Source organism: Harpegnathos saltator, unplaced genomic scaffold (assembly GCF_003227715.2).
Source record: "Harpegnathos saltator strain DR-91 unplaced genomic scaffold, Hsal_v8.6 scaffold73, whole genome shotgun sequence".
In the NCBI taxonomy this organism is placed as follows: Eukaryota; Metazoa; Arthropoda; class Insecta; order Hymenoptera; family Formicidae; genus Harpegnathos; species Harpegnathos saltator.
This window is the reverse complement of record NW_020230571.1, coordinates 33,213-55,722: the sequence shown is the minus strand read 5'-3', so window position 1 is coordinate 55,722 and position 22,510 is coordinate 33,213. Positions and strand designations below refer to the sequence as shown.

Below are 22,510 nucleotides of genomic sequence, written 5' to 3'. Positions count from 1 at the left end.
TCGGATATCGTAGGAAGCCCTCACTTAGGGACGGTTACATTCTGCGATGCTGTTGCCACAGGTCCTCTCGGTACTACTCTTCAAACTTCTAATTCCGATTCTGATTCCAATACACTCTCTCACACTGTGGATATGCGACCGAGCGAAGGATTAGACTTACCACTCGTTCGCGATGCTGGTGACATTTTAGGATGTCCATTAGCCTGTGATCCCTTATCACACACACACACAGTTCACTAACTGCCAATACCCATGGAAATCAGGTTTCCATCCCTGATAGCTTAAGCGCGACCAACTACGTAGCCACTGAGATATTAGAATCACATGTAGGCCCCAGTTCATTGTTGTCCCGCAATAAACAAATATTGCAACTATTACGCCTTTCTCATCTCAATAAGGAGGAAGCTCAAAATATTGAGAAACTAGTGATAAAGCACGTTGATAAGTTTCATATTCCAGGTGAAACCCTAGGAGTCACCAGTGCCACACAACACTATATAATGACGACGGATAACATACCAATACACGTCAAACAATATAGATTCCCTCCTGTCCATAAAGCAGAAGTAGACAAACAAGTAAACGAACTATTAAAAAGCAACATTATTGGATACTCCATATCCCCTTAAAATTCCCAAAGGGGGAATCCATAAAGATGGATAGTTCCTAAGAAGCCGGATTCGAGCGATAACAAAAGATGACGTATGGTAATAGACTATCGCCTATTAAATGAGAAAACAATAGGAGACGCATACCCTGTTCCAAATATTACCGATATCCTCGATCAACTAGGTAGCGCGAAATATTTTTCAGTTCTTGATTTAGCATCAGGTTTCCACCAAATTCCTATGTCCACCGATGGCGCTCCTAAAACAGCCTTTTCCACCCCTTACGGGCACATCAGTTCAAAATAATGCCATTCGGATTAAAAACGCGCCCGTAACTTTCTAGCGATTGATGGATAACGTTTTATCAGGCCTTCAAGGCAATGAATTATTCGTTTATATGGATGATATCGTTATATACGCAAATTCTCTGCATGAACATGAAATAAAATTTAATAAATTAATGTGACGGTTAGACAAAGCCAATTTAAAATTGCAACCCGATAAGTGTGAATTTTTGCAACGAGAAGTACGAGGGTAGTTTGATAAGTCAGTGACTTTTTTAATAAAAGATATTTTTTTCGGCAAATAAGCGTTTTATTTCTCAACGTAGTCTCCTTTTAGCTCGATACATTTAGTCCACCGTTTTTCCAATTTTTTTATTCCTTCCAAATAATAGGTTTTCTCAAGGCCCTCAAAATAGGCGTTTGTTTCAGTGATGACCTCTTCATTCGACACAAATCTCTTACCGCCCAGCCATTTCTTCAGGTTTGGAAACAAGAAATAGTCGCAGGGGGCTAAATCTGGTGAATATGCTGCATAGAGTAGCAGTTCGTAGCCCAATTTATGGATTTTTGCCATGGTGACTACACACGTGTGCACCCGTGCATTGTCCTGATGAAACAGCACTTTTTTCTTCGCCAAATGCGATCGTTTTTGCTTCAAATCAATATCGAATCTGTCCAAAAGCTCTGAATAATATTCGCCGGTGATCGTTTTACCCTTTTCAAGGTAATCGATGTGAATGATACCGCGTGCATCCCAAAAAACTGTGGCCATGATCTTGTTGGCCGACAGACCCAACTTGGCCTTCTTTGGTGCACGTTCACCCGAAGAAACCCACTGTCTTGATTGTTCCTTGGTCTCTGGTGTGGTGTGATGGATCCATGTTTCGTCTACGGTAACGAAACGGCACAAAAACTCGTTCGGATTGCGGCTGAACATCGCCAAACACTCCTTTGAAATGGTCACACGGTTGCGCTTATGGTCGAGTGTGAGCAATCGCGGCACCCATCGCGCGGATAGCTTTTTCATGTCCAAATATTCATGTAAAATGTGATGTACCCGCTCAGTTGAGATGCCTACAGCCTCAGCCACTTCACGCACTTTCATTCTCCGATCGTCCAATATCATTCCATGGATTTTATCGACAATTTCTGGCGTGACGACCTCTTTTGGGCGACTTGAACGTTCGGCGTCACTTGTGCTGGTACGACCACAACGGAACTCAGTAAACCACTTCTTAACCATTGAAATTGATGGTGCAGAGTCCCCATAGTATTTATCAAGCTTTGCCTTGGTTTCGGTGATGGTTTTTTTACGCAAAAAATAATGCTTAATCAGCACACGAAATTCACTTTTTTCCATTTTCGTTAAAATTCACGAGGTTGTCTGCTTTCAATGGCTGTCAAACACTAACTAAATGGCGCAGCTTGCCCAAACTTGTACAGTAGTCTATTAATAGATGGCAGTTGACGGGAGCAGTGCTGCATTTAAAGTTACTGCGCGGAAAATTCAAAAAGTCACTGACTTATCAAACTGCCCTCGTATAATATTTAAGTTATATTATAGGATCTAACGTCCTGATCCGGAAAAAGAAAGTCTATAAGGAACTTTTCTTCTCCGGGTACACAAAAACAATTCAAACAATTTCTTGGGCTAGCCGGATATTATTGACGATTTATACCGGATTTTTCAAAAATTGCAAAACCATTGACTCACTTATTGAAAAAAGAAAGTCTTTATGTGGCAACCAACTCAACAACAAGCTTTCGATACTCTTCGCAATTCTTTGTGCTCTCATCCAATACTCCAGTATCCTGATTTCACCAAAACCTTTAACCTTGCCACGGACGCATCTGGATACGCAATTGGAGGCGTCCTTAGTCAAGGCTCTATTGGAACAGACTTGCCTATTGCCTATACGTCTCGTGTTCTAAATTCCGTGGAACAGAATTATTCTATAATCGAAAAGGAATGTCTTGCTTTCGTATCAGGTGTAGTAAATAGAAATCCATTATTTTTCAATAGCTGGCTTTAGTTATCTGTATCTCGCGTTGTATAAGTCCGATCGGGTTCCACTAGATGGCATTAGAAAGATGAGATTTCGTACTAAGAAAAATTTTCTGACAGTTTTGTGATTAGTTGACTCAGTTTTGTTTGAGCGCGCGTCAAAGATGGACACTAGCAAAGAGAAAATACGCTATATTTTACAGTTTTTTCTTCGATAAAGGCGAAAACGCAAGCCAGGCGGCTGAAAATGTGAATAGTATTTATGGTCCTGATACTGTAACAGCCAATCACGCGCAATTTTGGTTTCGTCGATTCCGTTCCGGTAATTTCGATGTCAAAGATGCATTACGCACTGGAAGGCCAATTGTCGAAAATATCGATAAAATCATGGACATTGTCGAGTCCGACCGTCATGTAAGCACTGTTTCGATTTCCCAAGAGCTAAAGATTATACAAAAAACCGTTTGGAACCATTTGAATAAGGCTGGATACAAAAAGAAGCTCGATGTATGGGTGCCACATGAGTTAATGCAAAAAAACCTCATGGACCGAATGTCCATCTGCGAATCGCTGCTGAATCGCAACAAAATCGACCCATTTCTGAAGCGGTTGGTCACTGGTGATGAAAAGTGGATCACTTACGACAACGTCGAGCGAAAACGGTCGTGGTCGAATCGCGGTGAGCCGGCGGAAACGGTGGCCAAGCCAGGATTGACGGCCAGGAAGGTGGGACAGGTGTGTTTGGTGGGATTGGCAGGGAATTATCTACTATGAGCTGCTCCCCTACGGCAAAACTCTTAACTCGGAACTGTACTGTCAACAATTGGACCGTCTGAAGGAAGCAATCGTCCAGAAGCGGCCATCTTTGGCCAATAGGAGAGGAATTGTGTTCCATCAGGACAACGCCAGGCCACATACATCGATAGTGACTCGCCAGAAGCTCCGGGAGCTTGGTTGGGAGGTTCTTATGCATCCACCTTATAGTCCGGACCTGGCACCAAATGATTACCATCTGTTTCTGTCCATGGCGAACAATTTTGCTGGTGAAAAATTCGCTTCAAGAGAGGCTTGTGAAAATCGACTGTCTCAATTTTTTGTCAATAGGGACGAGGGCTTCTATAAGAGAGGCATAATGAAATTACCTTCAAAATGGCAACAAATTATCGAACAAAACGGCGCATATTTGACCTAAATCGGATCATTCTAACTATGGTAATTAAAGCCTTCAATTTCATGCAAAAATAATGGATTTCTTTTTACTACACCTGATATATTGCGTCCAATATTTTAGATCTTACTTATATGGACGCAAATTCAAAATCATCACTGACCACAAGCCTCTCATATGGCTTCAATCCATTAAAGATCCTTCTTCCCGTCTATGGAAATGGAAAACAAAGCTGGCCGAATATGAGTACGAAATTCAATATAAAAAAGGGGGAATAAACAGCAATGCCGATGCTCTTTCTCGGAAGCCTCCTGCTATTACTATATTACCCTTAATTTCAATGACGAAGACTCTGATGAGTCCCTCTTCACCTTTCCTTCAGCAACTCCACGACCAACCACTGACCTGCCTACTAGACTTAATACTCCTGCCATTGAAAATTTAGACAAAAATACTCTTTCCATGCAAAATCCCATCTTAGTCACTGAACCTTCCGACTCCCCCATCCCTTTGGACTAACCTGAACGATACGTTATACCAATAATTGACTCTGACGATGAAAGCCTAGATTCTCAATCACCAGACTACATAGATGACACCAGTTCCAAAACCAGTGAAGAAATCTTTGACGCTGTCACATCCAGCACGAAAATTTTGCTTAAATGACGCACAGACAAGTAAATTCTACTAGAAAATGATTTTCGAATATCTAGTTATCGACTGAGAGCTCGAAGTAGTTCCTCTCCCTCCATGTGGCGCGCACAACAAATTCCTAAACCCGTTACCTAATCCCTAGACCCGTTAATAATCCCTAGATCCGTTAGCTAATCCCTAGACCCGTTAACTAATTCCTATATCCGTTATCTAATCCCTAGGACCCGCTACAAGGCCCTAGTACGAACTCCGCCGATAGGCGGCGTCCTTTTCTCACAGTCAAAAGTCGAACTACCACAGTATACAGGGTGCACGATTTATCAGAAGACATTGAAATATTTCGAGAACTATGCATTGAATTAAAAAAGTGGTTAATAAAAGTTGTTAGTCTCGAAGGGGGACATTCAATGATACCAAACTCGACCTCCCACCCCACCCCCTGGGGGTGGGGGTTGGAGGCAATTTTGAAATCTTAAATGGAAATCCCCATTTTTTATTGCAGATACGGATTCTACGCCACAAAATACGTAAATTTTGTCCGAAACTTTTTTTTGATTCGTGATAGATGGCGCTGTGCAAAAAATTATATTTTCCGCAATTCTCCAGAAATGATCATTGGATTGAGAAATAAAAAATACCTGTTCAATATTTTTAAAGAACATAATAAAAGTTATTCCCCCCCATCCTCTCGGGGTAGGGTGGGTGATAACGTTCAAATCTCAAATGGGGACCCACATTTTTCATTGCAGAATTAGATTGTACGTGAAATTTTTATTGAAACAATTTTCTTCATTCGTGATAGATAGCGTTGAACTTTTCCGAGAAACTACTTTTAGCGTTACACAGGAACAACGACGAGGACGTAGTAGTTTTATGTTCCCTTCGGGTGCTTTTTTAATGTGAGTCACCTTGCCTCTCACAGATCGGGGTGATTTTTTAATGTGAGTCTCCTTGCCTCTCACTGTTCAATTAATTAGAGTAAGTGTTCGAAATATTTACCTTCAACTTCAATACACTTATTGATCCTTTTTTCAAATGACTTCAACTTCAATACACTTATTGATCCTTTTTTCAAATGACTGTACACAGGATAGAAGCATATCTGCGGGAATTTCAGCGTAAGCGGAAAATATATTTTTTTGCGATTACAGCGCCATCTATTACGAATCAAAAAAAAAGTTTCGGACAAAATTTACGTATTTTGTGGCGTAGAATCCGTATCTGCAATAAAAAATGGGGGTTTCCATTTAAGATTTCAAAGTTGCTCTCAAGCCCCACCCCCAGGGGGTGGGGTGGGAGGTCGAGTTTGGTATCATTAGATGTCCCCCTTCGAGGCTAACAACTTTTATTTACCACTTTTTTTTATCCAATGCATAGTTCTCGAGATATTTCAATGTCTTCAGATAAATCGTACACCCTGTATAAGGAGGCGCAGCAGAGCCTACAGACAGTTCTGCAATACCCCTCAGGGCGTCCAAATCTCGAGTTCGGTTCGTGCGTGCTGTGCCTATAGGGCCTACAGGATTTTTGTGTCGGTGTAGTGAAAATTCGGATACGACACTTCCTTTCCAAATCTAGGGGTAAGCTCTGTTTCTAGAAATAAGATACTTCTCGCTGTTTCTAACTCAAAATATTTTCGCTGTTTCGAACCTAGAATATTTTCGCTGTTTCTAACTTAGAATATTTTCGCTGTTTCAGACTTAAAATATTTTCGCTGTTTCGGACTTAGAATATTTTAGACATTTCGGACTTAGAATATTCTCGCTGTATCAGACTTAGAATATTTTCGCTGGTTCTAACTTAGAATATTTTCTGAAGACTGTTAACTTAGACTTAGAACTATAGGTAGTAAACCTTGTATATTAGGAAAGTTTTAGAATATACTCATATTATAGAGTTGAGTTACTATTCATTCACAATCCCTTCTTTCCTTTCCCACTACCAACGGCAAGTCCAACATAGTGCAGTGGTGTAGTCCAACATAGTGAATGGTAGTTCGACCACTCACTCACAACTCTACGAGATTGTAGTGATTTTAAAGTCCTCCAAGCAGAAATCTCTACGCATCGCTACTCACGCGAGGATTTGGTGCGGGGTCAGGTGTCCGCTTGCACCGGCCAAAAATTGGTCGCAGCCGGGGACTCGTAGTGGGGTGGGGGAAGGCCCAGGTTAGGGCACTGGAGGACCGGCCCCTCCAGTGCTACAAATGCCTCCATTACGGTCATATGGCGGCGACCTGCCAGACCGACAACGGTCTGGCAGGCCGCTGCTTTAGGTGCGGAGGGGCCGGTCACATCGCGCAGGGGTGCGCTGTAGCGGTGCGGTACTCCCTGTGCGATAAAGAGGGGCGGGATGCCGGCCACCGTATGGGTGGCCGGGCATGTAGGGCGGTCCCCCGACTGCCCCGAGAGGGGGGTATCTCCTCCTCGTAAGAGGAGGAAAAAGAAGAAGGCGGCACGCGGGGGGGTTGCAGCTGACGTCCAGCCGCAGCCTCCTGGCGATGCCGCCAATATGGCGACAGAATCGGTTACCGGCCCGAGCCGGGCCGACAGCGAAGGGATGGGGGCGACGGAGGCTGGAAAGATCCAGCCTCCGCCGCCCATGAATCAAGTAGAGCCTGGGGCGGGTGGAGCGTCGGCCGCTCCAATTGCGCCGGACCCTCCTCCGGTGGTTAGGCCGGAGGGGGTCTCCGAGGCGGAGACCATGGAGGTTGAGGCCTCAATCTCCCTCCTAGCGGAGGCGGGGTGGGAGGAGTGTGGGGGCAATGAGCACGAGTAGCTCTCCCCACCCACTCCCTCACCCTAGGCCCATGGGATCTGCCGGTGCGGTAGTGGCCTCGCAGTGCTAGAGGCCCCCGCACCGGGACCTATGGGCCAGGTAGGAGCGGCCAGGGGTGGGCCGACCCCTTGTGAGAACACCCCTGACCGCGCTAGGAGGGACAGCCTCCCCCCAGGGTGAGACCCCCGACTCCGGTTTTTGATACGGACGGAGCCCTGGGGGGGGGAGATCCACCCCCCGGGGGTGGATGCTGCAGGGTCCCCCTCGGTTCCTCACCGAGGGGGGGTTGGGGGGTCCCATTGGGACCCCCACACACCTTTCCCCCCGTGGGCGCCACCTTGACGTGGTGGAGGGGCTTGTGTGCCTTGATGAAGTACAGAGCTGTGCCGGCGGGGGTTTCGACCCCTGGCAGGTTCTATCATGCCGAAGAGATCTGTACTGAGAGGTCAGACAATGAGAGTCCTTATTCACTCTCGGAGAGGCAGCTGCCTCCGAGTTTCATACAGAGATCGGAGGACCGTACTTGTACGATCCAAAGGACCCTACAGCGCGGACAGAACGGGCTCGTGAGCCGGGTGAAGGCAACCGTTCTAGGGGAAGGAACACCCTGATTGCAAACCCGTACTTGTCAGGACATATAACCCGACACAATTGCGAGGGGCCAGGGTGCTTCGGCATTCTGGTACAGGGGGCTCAGGCATCCCCGGCAGACCCTAGCCTATTACACCGTAACCCTAGGTCATGTCTCTGGGGTCTCCCTAGGTCAAGACCGGGGATCTTGCCTTAATTGGCCGGACCGCGAGGCGAGTCCTGTATAAAACACCACGTAATCCTACGGTTGAGGCATGCCACGCTTATGGCAGGTGCTTGACCTGTCGCTAGTGGTTCCTCACCCTGGGCACCTGGCGAACCCAAGGGACATGCTAGCCTTATCCCGGGTAATGCGGGGGCTCTACCCGGGGTCGACGCCCACTTCCCGCCATTCTCGTCGGACTCAATATGGATTCTCGATTTTTTAAACAACAAAACTCTGAGCTCTCGGGCTCTGAGCCCTTGGGCTCAACGATCCTAACGGACGGGCGTAACAGCCCGTCCATGGGTCGACCACCCCTCGTGGATGATTTTTCAGTAGGGATGGGGGGTTTGCAAGAGGTGGAGAGAATCCGCCAGGCGGAAGCCTCCTCCCCTCCCCCCGGGGAGGATGAGCCGGTGGACTCCAGGGGGCTAGCCCCTGGAGTGCCGCCTATAACTGAGGACCGACCACCGTCCTCAATACAGCACCTCCCTGACCGCGGGGATGGTGCGGTGAGCCCGCCGGTTAGAGTGACGCAGGCGGCCACCCAGCGTGGGATAGCAGGGGTAGCGGTGTCCGGGGAGAAAACCCCAATGATAAGGACCAGCAGACCGGGACCCCTCTGCTCTAAACAAGAGCAGAAGCAGAAGGGGACAGAAGGGACCGACGGAGTAGTGGGGGCGTCGGGGCGTACCACCAGTGTGGTGGTGCGCTCCGACGTTCTGCTTCCGCAGGGTAGCAGAATGCAGGTCCGGGCTCCTGACGGGATATTGCCGGGTCCAAAAGTGGAAGCCGGCAAACAGAGGGACACCGGAGGAGGCAGAAAAAGGATGCGGGAGGCCATCGGTACTAGTAGCAGCTCCTCAAGCAGGGAAACTCCAACCCTGGAGCCAACTAGGAGGGGAATTGGCAGACGACCCACCACGAGCGAAAGGGTGAGTACAAAGAAGAAGGAGACAGAAATGCAGAGGAAGAGGGAGGAGGAGAATATAAAATTGGAGCAAGATATCAGAATCCTCCTCGACACGGGCATGTTTCGTTCGCTAGAGGACAAGCGCCCGGTCGAGGAGGTATTCAGAGACAATGCCACAATTAATCTCCTCAGAGAGGCCAGGGTAGCAGAACTGACCTCGGAGGTGGGCCGAGCCTTGGGCGCGGTTCGGTTAGTCTCGCGAAGGTCCCGCACCTTGAAAGGGACCTTCGTGGGGACTACTGAACCGCGCGGTGGCCACCTTCGAGGCGGTGATGGCCACCCTACTGGCTCGAACGGCGGAACTCGACAGTCGGGGGGAGGAACCCACAGAGATTAAGAGAGAGGCAGAAGAGTTCAGGACGGAGCTGAAAAAGCTCAGAGTTGAGAATAGGAGGCTGGGCGAGGAACTGAAGGCCTTAAAGGCCTCCACCTCCTCGGCCCCCGCCCCTCTCCCCTCCTTGCTCCCCAGGGGGAGAAAATTGTCATATGCGGAGGCGGCAGGGGGATCGATATCGACTTCGATGTCGGCGGAGGAGGACGACAAAGCCAAGAGAGAGGACAGGAGGAGGAAGAAGAAGAGGAGGAGGGAAGCCAACCCTCCCTCCCCTCCTCCTCCTCCTCAGAAAGGGAAAGAAGTGGTGGGGATGTCGGCAGAAATCCCATCATACGACGACAACCCGCCAGAGCACCCACCACCACCAACGTGGAGACCCGAAAATATGGAGGAGGAGCTGGACGCCGCCATGGCCGTCTCGGCCCGCAATGCCTGCAGCCACGGGGAGGAGCTCCGCCGCATGAGAGCGGAGCTCGACTCCCTAATGGCGGCGGGCGGAGGGGGCCGGGCAGCCGTGGCGGTGGCCCCAGCCACGATCACGACCCAGGTGGACACCCAGGCACTGCGGACATCAGTGGAGCTGAAAGGGTCCAAAGAGGGAAAAAGAAAGGAAAAGAGGAAGAGGCAGAAGAAGAGGAAGAAAGAAAGGGATAGGAAAATGAAGGAGGAAGAGAAAAGGGCCCGAGAGAACGGAAAAGGAACGCCAGCGAGGGAGCTGTTAAAAGCGATCCGACGGCCAACCGGACCCCAGCAGGAGCCGGCGGGGACTAACGAGCCCATGTGGTCCCAAGTGGTGGGGTGGAAGGCGGGACGGGGGGGGGGAAGGGCGGCATTTTTGAGAACTTCCCTGACTCGCGGACAAATGCCAAAGACACGTCGTGGAGGTCGCGAATATCAGCTTAGGAAATTAAAGACCTAGCTATATCATTCTGCAACAGCTGCTTCAAGCTCTTATGTTGGTGTGGAATATCATCCCGACCCCGAGTACGAACAACACTTTCGACGTCCTCAGTGTCCTCCGACTAGACAACCCGCTAATATAAAACTAGCATTGCGAGTCTTAAAACCAATCGAGTTCGAACCGATGCCGCCTCTCCAGAATCTTGAGCATTTGAACGCGGCCCGCGATCCGAGAGTCCGGTTCTACCAATTATTGAGGGCCAAGATCATCCACTACTACTACGGCGGTTCCATGCCCCCAAAATCGACCAGTGAGCAGGAAGACAACCAGGGCCTGCCCGGGCTCGACGACCTCCGACGCTACACTCACACGATTCTACGAGCTATCGCCGCTCCCGAAGTGATTACCGTAGATTAAATTTTCAAGAAGGAGGGTAAGTTTTAAAATTCCAATATCCCTTTCGTTGTCGCGGAAACGCCTAGATCGCGCGTATCCTCGGGGAGAGCCACTCAGGTTCGTTCGACCCGAAAAGCGATCTTGCCACGGTAGAGAGCTCGACACCGGGTTTGCCTCACACTCGGACGGGCTCACCGTGACGTGACACTAAGGATAGGGTATTTTTGAGAACTTGTTCTAGATTGCATCTTTGTTTCATAACATTATAGTATAAATTGATTATCTGACTGCGTACGTGCTTTTCGACGTATACAAATTTGGAGTTCACGTAAGCAAAGATGTCGAGAATGTCTACTGGGATACTTCCCCGTGGTTTGACTGTGTCTCCCTTTGTGACCTCGACGATGAAAAGTTTAGGATGCTCTACTTGTAGAATTGTATATCCACAAAGTTGTTGTGACTTGGTGGTAGTTAAAGCAAAAGTGATGTCTTGAGTGATTAAGGAATATACAGTTGAGGGGTTAATTGCGGGGATGTCACTTCGTTGGTTGGTAGTGTCATCTCGTATCTTAGTAGCTTGCCCTTCGTACAAAATATCATGTTGGTGAAAGTCGCAACTGGAGGTAGGCATTGATTTCCAGTAAGTATAACCGTTCTCAGAGTCTACACAATGTTCTTCCGTCAGGGTACAAATGGTTCCAGACTTCAGATGGACTTTTTCAGTGTTGATGTGCACAGGAACGTAGGAGGATCGCAGTGAAATTTTTGCTACTCCTTGGACTACGATGTCAGTCCACGAGCCGTGTGGATCCGAGTAAGAGACTCCTTTGCACTATCCGTCCATTCTTATTTCGCCAGCGAATGTGATGCTGTAGCTTGTTGTTGAATTGGGTTTGAGTCCGGTGATGATGTTGTTGTTTCCCAGGACAGTAACACCGTCTTTCTGCATGCGGTCGCACTGGTCACTGGTTACATTGTAAATATTCACCATGTCCATTGTGCACCACCGATACATGTGAGTGCATTCCGCAATAGTAAATTGTATGCAATAGCTCAATTTTGCACTGTTGTACTTCAGCATAATTATATTCAGATAATTGTAGTAGCTGCATATAAGTATTAGTATGATTAGCAATTTTGATTTGAATGTCACACGCTCCAGCTTCCAATAGAGAAACTGAGGTTACATTAAGAGATTGTCCTCCGCAATCGAACCCGATTAAACTGTAAGAAGTGGTTACGAGTATGAATGAGAATACGAGTAGCATAATCTGTAATACAAAGATATAAATTTTATTTGGTAAATATCATAAGAATAGTTCGCAGTTCGCAGTCCTAATACTAAAGTTGTAAATGTGGATTGTGCTAACGATTGACCAAAGTCTTTACTGGCACTTTGCTACATAATCAGAGTTATGTCGTAGTGAGTGTAATAAACTTCACAATAGCAATATTATAATTGCTCAATATATTCGTTATTATTTAAGGGTTATTAATTAAGGATCTCTTTCATTAGGCCATAGTTCGAGTATTAATAAACGATTATATAAGACATCAAAAACGAGTAGACTTATATCAGCGAGTTCGTGTCCCTGATCTAGAATATTACTTACTATTAACAGATAAGTTGCAAAGCACTCAGTGCAGTTCATGACGGGTTTAAAAATGACCATGGATTTTTCGCATATTTGGCAAGCGGCTACTCGTCCGCGGCCATCTATAAAACCGTGAAAAGTGGTGGGTTTGCAGTCTGAAGGACATTTGTTTTCGGCATGACATTTAGTACAATAAAAGAATTGAGTTGTTCGAGACGAATATCCGTATCCCGTCATGCAGAGACTCATAGTTATCCTAGGGTATATTCTAATAAGTACATGAGGCTTATATATGTATCGCTGTGTAATACACATGGTTGGTACACTAGTAAAATGTTACACATTAGTAACGGGTGTATTTATAATACGAACTTCTTCGTTTTCTACTAATACTAAGTTCATTATAAGATTGTGTATGTGGTCATAGCATAAATGGGATAGGTTATTAATATTGAAGCCTTGTACGCATAGTCCAGATATAATTTCAAAGTATTTCGCAAAACAATCTGGACATTGAAGAACTGGTTTAAATTTCGTCAAAAGGGTTTTACATTTTGAACAATGGTGTGGGTTTGGCTTCCCGTCAACGAATTCGTGCAAGGTACCGTAAGTATAACCGAGTGGGTATTTTAAATCTGAATAACAGGAATCGCAATATGTTATGGTAACGTTATTGTTCACATGGGCAATAGTATACATGCATTGGCTCATGTATATGTCTGAAAATAGAGTTAGTAAAGGGTGTACTTTGCATTTGTAATTTTTAATTATACACATTGGGAAGGAAAGCGGGGTTAGTACTAAAGGGTGAAAGTGATAGTTAAAGATGAATGATTCTGTTTATTAGTAGGTCCGCAGGGAATGTCGGATAGTTATAGGATCGTCGAACTCTTCGATGAATCTGCCGCGTTGTTGTAGAAGAGTTAACAATTGATATATGAGCTTTTGAGCAGTAGTAACAATTTAGAATGGGATGGGTTTCAGTTATGGGTGTGGAACAGTTGGAACAGGTTTTTAGTGAGTAATAAGAGCCGTCAATTAGAGCATGTAAGATGGAGAACGTATACTCAGCGTTGTCGACGGGGTTTTGAATATAATAGCAGGGTGAAAACAATACGACTTTAAGATTTAGGTTAGAATATCCCTTTGCTCTCATACATAAGGGTATACGGACGGTTGGTTGTTGTAGATGTTCCGTAGTATTTGCTGTAGCACAGCGTGGTCCATCGTAAAACTAATGCATCCTGAAACAGATGCAATATGTTAGCATTCATCCTGGATCAATGTGTGAGATTTTGAGTTTATCTGAATGCACTATTCGAAAATGGTTTTTGTAAAGAATTTTGACATTGTTACCACCCAGGACAACGACTGTCTCATAAAAGAACCTTCTCTTACGCTCCTTCCGAGCCTTCACCAAAATAGCACGCGTTCTGGGATTTTCTTAGGAAATTTCCTCGAGGATTAACAGTGCTTTACGTCTTTTTGGAAATTGTGCTGTGCGGACTTGTCGACTCCTGCTCGGACTGCATCGTGCTTCGAGTAGTCCGCGACAGTACGAAATTATTTTGAAATAATAAGCCTGCCCTCTGAGACTTCTCAGCCAAGGTTAACACGCAGAGAATACAAAGGAATTATAGGAAAACAGTAATAGTATGTACCCATTTTGTTAATACACCACACACACACACACTGCGTTTCATGTTTTAGAGTCAGTGAAGTACCGAATCGCAAGTGATTTCTTAGGAATATTACAACGCGAGTAAACCAGTGTCATTTATCGTATACTAAATTTATTTGGTTTAAAACTCTGGTTTTGCTGTATGCAAAACCAGAGTTTGGTATGCTGTAATTCCAATAGCGTCATTTCGGTGAAAAATCTTTTACGCTACGTAGACATCTATCATATAGTTAACTTATATATATATATATATATATATATAAATTGTAACGTCTCGTCCTTCCTAAGAACAACGATGACGGTTGTCTTCTATTTCATTTTAGGCCTACCTGCATTCACCGGTAATAGCCAGAGGGCACCGAGGACTATGCCGAGAGAGATTGGATTTAAAAATTCCTGAAGGGAGATATACGGTTCCTTAAAGTTTGGAGGATTGTGGGATATTCTTATAAGTGTAAGTCGACAAATAATGGTTATAAAGCCAAAAAAGAAAATATATATTTTTCTTTTTGTAATGTCGCTTTCTTACATTAAATTCAAACGAATAAATTTTTAATAAGTCTATTTTTAATCAATAATATAATCACCCTCGTTATCATCAACCTATTGCCATCTAGTGTGCAAATTTTCAATACCGGATCGATAAAAGTCAATTGGTTTTTGAATAAAATATCTCGAGATGGCATTTTGGACATCATCCAAATTTTCAAATTTTTTGCCACTAAGAAAATGTTGTAGGGATCGGAATAAATGGAAATCCGAGGGTGCGATATCGGGCGAGTATGGTGGGTGAGGCAGTACCTCCCACCCCAATTCATTAATTTTTTCCAGTGTTCGCCTTGCACAGTGCGGTCTTGCATTGTCGTGTTGCAGAATGACGCCCTTTCTGTTGACAATCGCCGGATACTTTTCAATTAAAGATTGGTTCACTCGATCCAATTGTTCACAATAAAGGTCTGCATTAACAGTTTGTCCAGGTTTCAGCACTTCAAAGTGAACAATTCCGCGAGTACTCCACCAAACACACAGCGCCTTTTTGGGATGTAAACCCGGTTTCGCAGTACTTCGTGGTGATTCATTTGGAGAGAGCCACTGCCTTTTGCGTTTTGGATTATCATATAGGACCCATTTTTCGTCTCCAGTGTCAAACGATCAAAAAACGGTTCTGTATGGTGCTGTTGAAGCAATATATTGCATGTGATGGATCGGTTGGCTTTGTTCTCTTCGGACAGATTATGGGGGACCCAAACACCTGCTTTGTTTATTTTTCCAATCTGCTGTAAATGTTCCTGGATGGCCGACCAAGGTTGGTTAAGGGTGTTTGACAGTTCCTCGATTGTTTGACATGGATTTGCTTCCACTTCTGCCCTTAGCATGTCGTTGTCTAATGTTGTTGGTCTTCCTGATCGATAGGAGTCAGAAAGATCAAAATTACCGGATCTGAACTTGGAAAACCATCTTTGGCATTTACGAACGTCTAATGCACTTGGATAAACATCGCAAATGTTTTTGGTCGCAACTGTTGCGTTATTACCCTTGCGAAACTCAAAAAGCATACAATGCCGGATATGCTCTTCTGGTATTTGGCTGGCCATTTCACCCCAAATTGCAAAAAAAAAGTTTAATATTGAATTATTATTTAGAAGTGAACAAGTCACAATAACCTTAAAATGGCTTTAGCACGCCTTCGAGATACACAATGAGCTGACAAATGACAATCAAATATCGACACGCGCAGAAACGACATTACTTTCCGGTCCCCCTAATATATAGTTTGTAAATGGTAAAGTGTACTTAAAATCTAGAGTGTAGCGACTATTACTAAATAGGTATTTAGTGAAAAATATTCGAATATATTGATTATTATTTGAACAGAGTATTGAATATATATATATATTAATAGAGTTTGTGGAGTGGCATTAAAAATCTGAATCTCCACTCAAGAAGGGACATATGGCTAGAAAATATGCCTTTTCGGCCTCTATTCCTTGTTCGGATAGAGTGACAATTTCATTTTCGGATAGCTCTCCGAAAGAACGAGGTTTCGAATTTGAATTGATGTGAGCGGTTCCACTGAGTGGACTTTTGCACTGGGCTACTCTGGCCGGACACGCTATTTTTGTTAACTACATTTCCCTTTTTACTGTTCCCTGGAATTTTGGCTCGTTTTGGGTTTTGTGTTTGAATGCATGTGGATGACGATGCAGTACTAAGAGTGAAAGTGTCTCTGTCAGGGTATGTGGTTATTTCCGACACAAACTAATCGTGTATTTGTTTGAATGTCCCTCTTATTTCATCTTCTCCAACTTCTTCTTTTGGTTGTGTGTGATCAGATAGGGTAGTATTCTCATTCAATCTCCTTATTTGTTCATTAATCCACTCCCTTGTGCGGGCTATCTTGAATAAGCTGCGCCTGCGCGCTTCTACACTGCTGCGTTTTGGCATCTACATGAATTTTGGCTATTCTCACTTGATATTCTAATTATAATGCGGGTTTCGTATTCTTTAGTTTACTTACAGTTTTTGGTTGGAGCGTCGATGAGGTTGTCGTGCTACCGATGGAAAAGCATGACAGGGGAAGGTAGGAGCTCGATTCTTCCGGAGCTACCTGGAAATCTGTGGATAAAATGGAGCTCAATCAATTAGAGCTACCAGATGGATTCTTAAAACTAAAATCTATTCTGGAGCACAACTGTTCCGAATTGGAAAATCATATCGGCGGTTCTGCGTGCTCATTAAAATCGTCCAGCGGATTCTCGCGGAGTGTGTGCTGGACGCCGGTAACAGCGAGTCACCGCTCGGGCAAATCACCCATATTTACAAACGAATTATTTGCTCGATCTTTGTCTTGCCGCCTGGTATTGTCTCGGCGCGTTACACTGTCTCATTGTGTCGGTGACAATAACGCTCTTTCCATCAGAAGAAACGTGCGGCAGTCTAATGTCTCGTGACTAACGGCAAAACAATGTATTTACCGTCTAGATCTTCGTGTCAGTCAATCAACGATGTGTACAAATCTGCCAATCGGCTTGAGCCGCATCAGCGATATAAAATTATAAATATCACGATCAATATCATGACGATAGATTTTCGGCAGAATCCGGCTGTCGAACTCAATTCTCAAGTTCCGTTCGGCTACCGTCGAATCTCAACAACGCGTCGCTCCGGCGCGTGATTATTTTCTCCGTCTCGTTCTTGAGACACAACTTCATTGTTCGCGATCTACAAGCCGCTGTACTGGGTCAACGCTAATAAACGCTTCGGAATCGGAGAGTCGAACACATTATTGTCCAGAGAACCGACCGGTCCTCTCCTTTTGGCTGATTTCCGTCAGCTCCAGTCGTACTCGCTCTAGCGCCCAAGATCTGGGCGATCCCGGCGTTCAACGGGTTATCTCTAAGATTCAACCCGCAACAACAACTATAAGCGAGGTGGCCTGGCTTGGGGCTCGACAAAGCGCGGAGCTGCCAAGACAAGGGCTCAACGATGCGTGGAGCTTCCAGATTTTAAATATATTCCCTACAAGGAGGAGATCTCCGAGTGGAGCTACCGACAGGTGATTAGTAAGGAAATTCTGAGTATGAGCTACCAGGGATACATGGAAGGTAAGGAATGATTAATGAAACTTAAACCGGTTTCTGAATTAAGTTAAGTTGTGTAATTATAAAAGGTGCTGTGTGGTTTCATGAGTGTGTCGTAATGTGTTTGAATGTCATGGTTGTATATTGAATTTTGGAATTACGGAAAATTTCGATATCTCTGTAGTCTCAGCCAGGTTAACCAAATGCTTGCGAAAAACCGAATAGCCGTTACGACGTTAATTCTTAGTGCAAAGTTTTACAACAATTAACTTGTCCTGGGACAATACAAAATGCAACTTACGATTAACAAAGGTGGCTTGGGATGTTTTCGCATAAGAATACGTGAAGGTTATACCTGAGGCGAGATACCGGAGTCAAAATGATTTGTTCAAGCGCTTCGGCTTTAGTGCAGCTTTTGAGGTCGACTAAATTCTTAGTTGCCCGTGACTATCTGTTGGGTTCTCCAAGATCGACTGGTTGGTTAGGCTTCCGGGGATCGACTGACTCTCTGAGTTCTCTGTGCTCAACTCGTTAGGTCGGTGAGGTGGGTATGGACGGGGAAGGATCCTGATGGGAATATCTGTTATGGAAGAGTAGTGGTAGAGAGAGACAGATGTTTAGGGATGATTTCATGCATGTGTTATTATAACTGTTTCCGGTGTTATCTCTGTCCTTCACGTATTCACTTACATATTTTCTACGCGGCGCATTCTTATGGTATCGGTGGAGCGTTCTTATAATTCGAATGAAAGTTTCGGTAATTCTCATTGAATGTGTTGGGTGTTGTGCTCTTGCGGTTTTTATTAATGGATTATAATTGTTTCTAGTATTTGGCTATTAAGGCTTTCCTTGCTTATCTGTTCTTATTTTAGGTATCAATACTATAATTCATTGATTTAGGATTCGTAATATATAGATATAAGCGATATTCTAGAAACTTATTGAACAAATTTGTACATTTTGCCCTTTTTCTCAGTGTTCTGTTCGTTTTTCCGGAAAAGTAAATGTTATGCCTTTAGCTTTTTCGTCGTTGCGCATTACATGCCGTCGAGATAATCCATGATTAGTGATGCAATTTTTAGGGAGACGAAAAATGTTTGATGATTTTTGTTTGCCGGAGGGGTTATTATTATCTCAATGCGTTAGTGCTTTGAAAGCAAATACAGCGATATAGCGATACAGCGAATACAGCGATATGTATTACATTGCGATATGTATTACATTGTGTTTCTGTCTTGTAATAAATTTATTATAATTTTGCTATTGATTATGACTGGTTGACGAATAATTTCTTTTACGTGTTATCAACTCGTTGAGTGACACAGAATGTTATGTAGGTAGCGCGATTTTTCGGTCTCTATTGGTTAAGCAGGTATTTATTTGTTAATTAGTGTATGTGCAATTTCGAACTGTTGATGAAGTGCAAGAAGATTTTGTGTTCTGAAAAAAGGTTTCTATAATATTAAAGGAATGCTTTGGCCTTATTGTAACAAGTATTTGTTATTAATTGTAATGGTTATAAATAATGACCTTACATTTTGAACAATAATTAAAACATTAGTTCCCTCTTTTTGTGACTATAATCTGATGTCTTTATAGTAATGTAGGTCCGCAGCGAGTTGATTGTTATTTGTCTGATTATTTAAATAAACAAATTAAAATATTGCAGCAGACTGATTTTCAAGCTCGGAGGTACCATATTGAGAGTGTCCGGTGTATTTTTAGCGGTAGTGAAAATTCAAAATTATTTTGTAAAATTAATTTGTTTATGTATAATTTTGTAATTTTCGTGCATTTGAGGTTGTGTTAATGTTATTCCCGAAAGTTTAAAGGTCGAAAAATAGTTATTTCCCTATTTTAATCAGTTTTGCAATTAGGATCTTTTTGATAATTTATTTATGCAATTTTGTTTGTTAGCAATGGATTGCATATATTATTAATTTAACCGTGATTTCCTATGATTTAATAGTATTTATTCAGTTTTGTTCAAATGGCTTCCGCCATTTCGTGTGGCCTAGTTTTATGTAGGGATGTGTGTTCGATCGCACCTTATGGGGATATTTTAGTTTGTAGGGTAGTGCCTCTAGTACTTATGCGTAGGTCCGTGCCTATCGGTCTCCGTTTTGCGCGGTTCTTTGTTCCGCGGTGTAGGCTTGAATGTGTGTATACAACGGTGTGGTTAAGTGTGTGGTTCCTAGCATTTCATGCATTGTTATTCGCAAGCGTGTGTGTTATATTATTATATGCGCATATGCGTATGCATGAATCTTAATGTTAAATTATTTATAACAGCGTATTTTAGCTTATTTTAGCTGTCACGGCTTGAAGGGATACGCGCCGTATTTTCTTATATTGTGTATTGTAATTTATAACAATCTTATAATAATTGTGTATGAGTTTTGTTAAAATGTACGTATATTAGTAATAATTAATAGTATTATAGTAATAATAATGCTCCCCTCTTTTGTCCCAAATTCTAGTTGTCTATCCGTTATCCGTTAATCCGTATGAATGTCCTGTAGGTATGCCGTGGTCGTTGTTTTCCTTTTTTGTTGCTTTGAATAATAATCGTATACGTTTGCACTATCACCAAGTTTCCTGCGTTATGCGTCATCGTCTTTATCGCACCGACAAACGGGGACAAAGCAATGTAGTGAGGTAGACGTATAGAACCTGTTGCGGCGCGGTTTTGCATCTAATTGTTAAGCTAAGTATTATGGAATCGTTTAATTCCTTTATCAGCGGTTACTTTGGCGCAAAAGTTGTTTTATAATAAATACATCTAGTGTTGGACTGAATAAGTGACTGGTAGAAAAAGGCTGCAGTATAAAGCATCTTAAAATAATACTGTCATTGCGATAGAGTGTCTGTGGGTGCTATATTAGCTATGTGATTGTAACCTTTTTGCATTTTTAAGCCGAATTAATAATTTTAATATTATTTCATGGGGACAAGTTTGGATAAGAACCAGAAAAGCGCGAGTGGGTTCATTCAGCGACCGCGGTGCAAAGGCGGCGCCACGCGTCTCAAGACTGCCTAGACGTTTCAGCTTAGGCTTATGGCCATGCTGGTCCCGCCATTTTGTGTATATACGGGTGAGTGTAAAATTTTAAAGTTTCGACGTGTTGCCGTTACCTTTGATATAATTTCTTCTTATTATGCGTTTTACTCACAAATATTAAGAATAAGAGTATAGAATATAACTAGAGCTATAATAAACTATATGAGTTTAGTAATATGCGTAAAAGCATTATAATTAACGATATTGTATGACTTAATTGACAAGAAAAGTGCTTTATATCATGAATTATATGAGGATTTACGCATTATTGAGGGTGTTAATTAAGAAATTGTAACAATATATATATATATATAATATATTTTCCAGAATTTCATAACTTGTGACCTGGTCAATAGAAAAAGGCATCCAGCTTGTGCTTTGGAAAGATCTCAAGGTATTTTATTCTCGAAATTTTAGTTATGAGAAATATAAGGTTTCCTTTAGGAAATTTTGTTGACCTATGCCTGACCTTGGTCATGTTTCCTACAAAGAGGTTATTATTATTTATTTTTTGTATGATGTGTTCCTAGTTTTAAATAACATTTTGTCTTTTGTAACACATTTTATACTTCTTCAAAGTTGACGGATATATATATATATATATTAGGTTGTTCGGAAAGTTCGTTTCAAATTTCGCACACTCCACATTTCTATGTAATCAGTAAGAACGAGGGCGCTCTAAACGATTTTATGTTAGTCAACAAACATTCCCGGATCTATGAGCCCGCTAAGGAAACTTCGCAGATTTTCCTAAGTACAACTATTTCGTCAGAAATCAGTTTGAAAAGTGGAGAACCAAAAAGTCCATTTCCGTCATGTGATGCTATATTGCTTTAAACGTGGCTTCACGGCTTCGCAGACTCTGAATGAGATGTTCTCAGTATATGGAGATGCCTGCGTCACTCACCAGACAGTTCGAAAATGGTATCGAAGATTCGAAGCTGGCGATTTCAACATGGAAGATCAAGCTCGCTCAGGCCGGCCTCAGGAGGTTGATGAAACGCTTCTTATGGATCTCGTGCACGAAAATCCTTGAGTGACAGTTAGAGAACTCGCCGACACTCTGCACAAGTCTGTTTCCACCGTGCATGACCATCTGAAGAAGCTAGGATTCTCAAGTCGACTGGATGTGTGGATGCCGCACGAAATGAATGAACGGCAGTTGCTGGAACGTGTGAACGTCTGCGATATGCTGCTTCAACGGCACCAAAAAGAACCGTTCTTGAAGAGGATCATAACAGGCGATGAAAGTTGGATCCTATACAATTATGTTAACGTAAGAGGTCGTGGGGAACCAGCGACGCGTCTACGCAAACAGTGGCCAAGCCAGGGCTTCACGCGAAAAAGGTTCTTCTGAGTATCTGGTGGGATTTTAAGGGCGTGGTATATTATGAGCTTCTTCAACCAAACGAAACCATCAACGCGGCGAAGTACAGCCTTCAACTGGACGAACTGAAGACTGTCATCGCACGGAAGCGCCCTGAATTGGCCAACAGGTGTGGAATTGTTTTCCATCATGATAACGCCAGACCTCACGTCGCAATGTCTATCCGTAGGAAGCTGTTAGACTTCGAATGGGATGTTCTTCCTCATCCTCCATATTCTCCCGACCTTGCCCCATCTGACTACTATCTATTTCTTTCTTTAAAAAATTTTCTTCGGGACAAGAAATTCGAGTCTTTGAAAGTCCTCAAAAGT

General features: G+C 43.6%; 2 protein-coding genes across 2 annotated transcripts; both read right to left on the bottom strand.

Moving 5' to 3' along the window:
- Positions 1-993: 993 nt before the first annotated feature.
- Positions 994-2,286, bottom strand: LOC109504396 (histone-lysine N-methyltransferase SETMAR-like). Its single transcript, XM_025305944.1, has 2 exons — positions 1,422-2,286; positions 994-1,035 (listed from the first exon to the last, which is right to left on the bottom strand). Exons 1-2 carry the CDS (start codon positions 2,250-2,252, stop codon positions 994-996), a joined length of 873 nt encoding a protein of 290 aa, XP_025161729.1. The 5' UTR covers positions 2,253-2,286.
- A 12,864-nt stretch (positions 2,287-15,150) lies between these two features.
- LOC105192630 (histone-lysine N-methyltransferase SETMAR-like) lies at positions 15,151-15,765 on the bottom strand. Its single transcript, XM_011156888.3, has one exon. The coding sequence runs from the start codon at positions 15,763-15,765 to the stop codon at positions 15,151-15,153; it is 615 nt and encodes a 204-aa protein (XP_011155190.2).
- Positions 15,766-22,510: the final 6,745 nt, after the last annotated feature.

Excerpts from the sequence above, each read along its gene's own strand:
- LOC109504396 (XM_025305944.1), bottom strand. The coding sequence starts at position 2,252 with ATGGAAAAAAGTGAATTTCGTGTGCTGATTAAGCATTATTTTTTGCGT. Across the intron at positions 1,036-1,421 it reads ACGAACTGCTACTCTATGCA|AGAATTTGCGTATATAACGA; the intron begins GCATATTCACCA and ends ATGTTCATGCAG.
- LOC105192630 (XM_011156888.3), bottom strand. The coding sequence starts at position 15,765 with ATGGCCAGCCAAATACCAGAAGAGCATATCCGGCATTGTATGCTTTTT.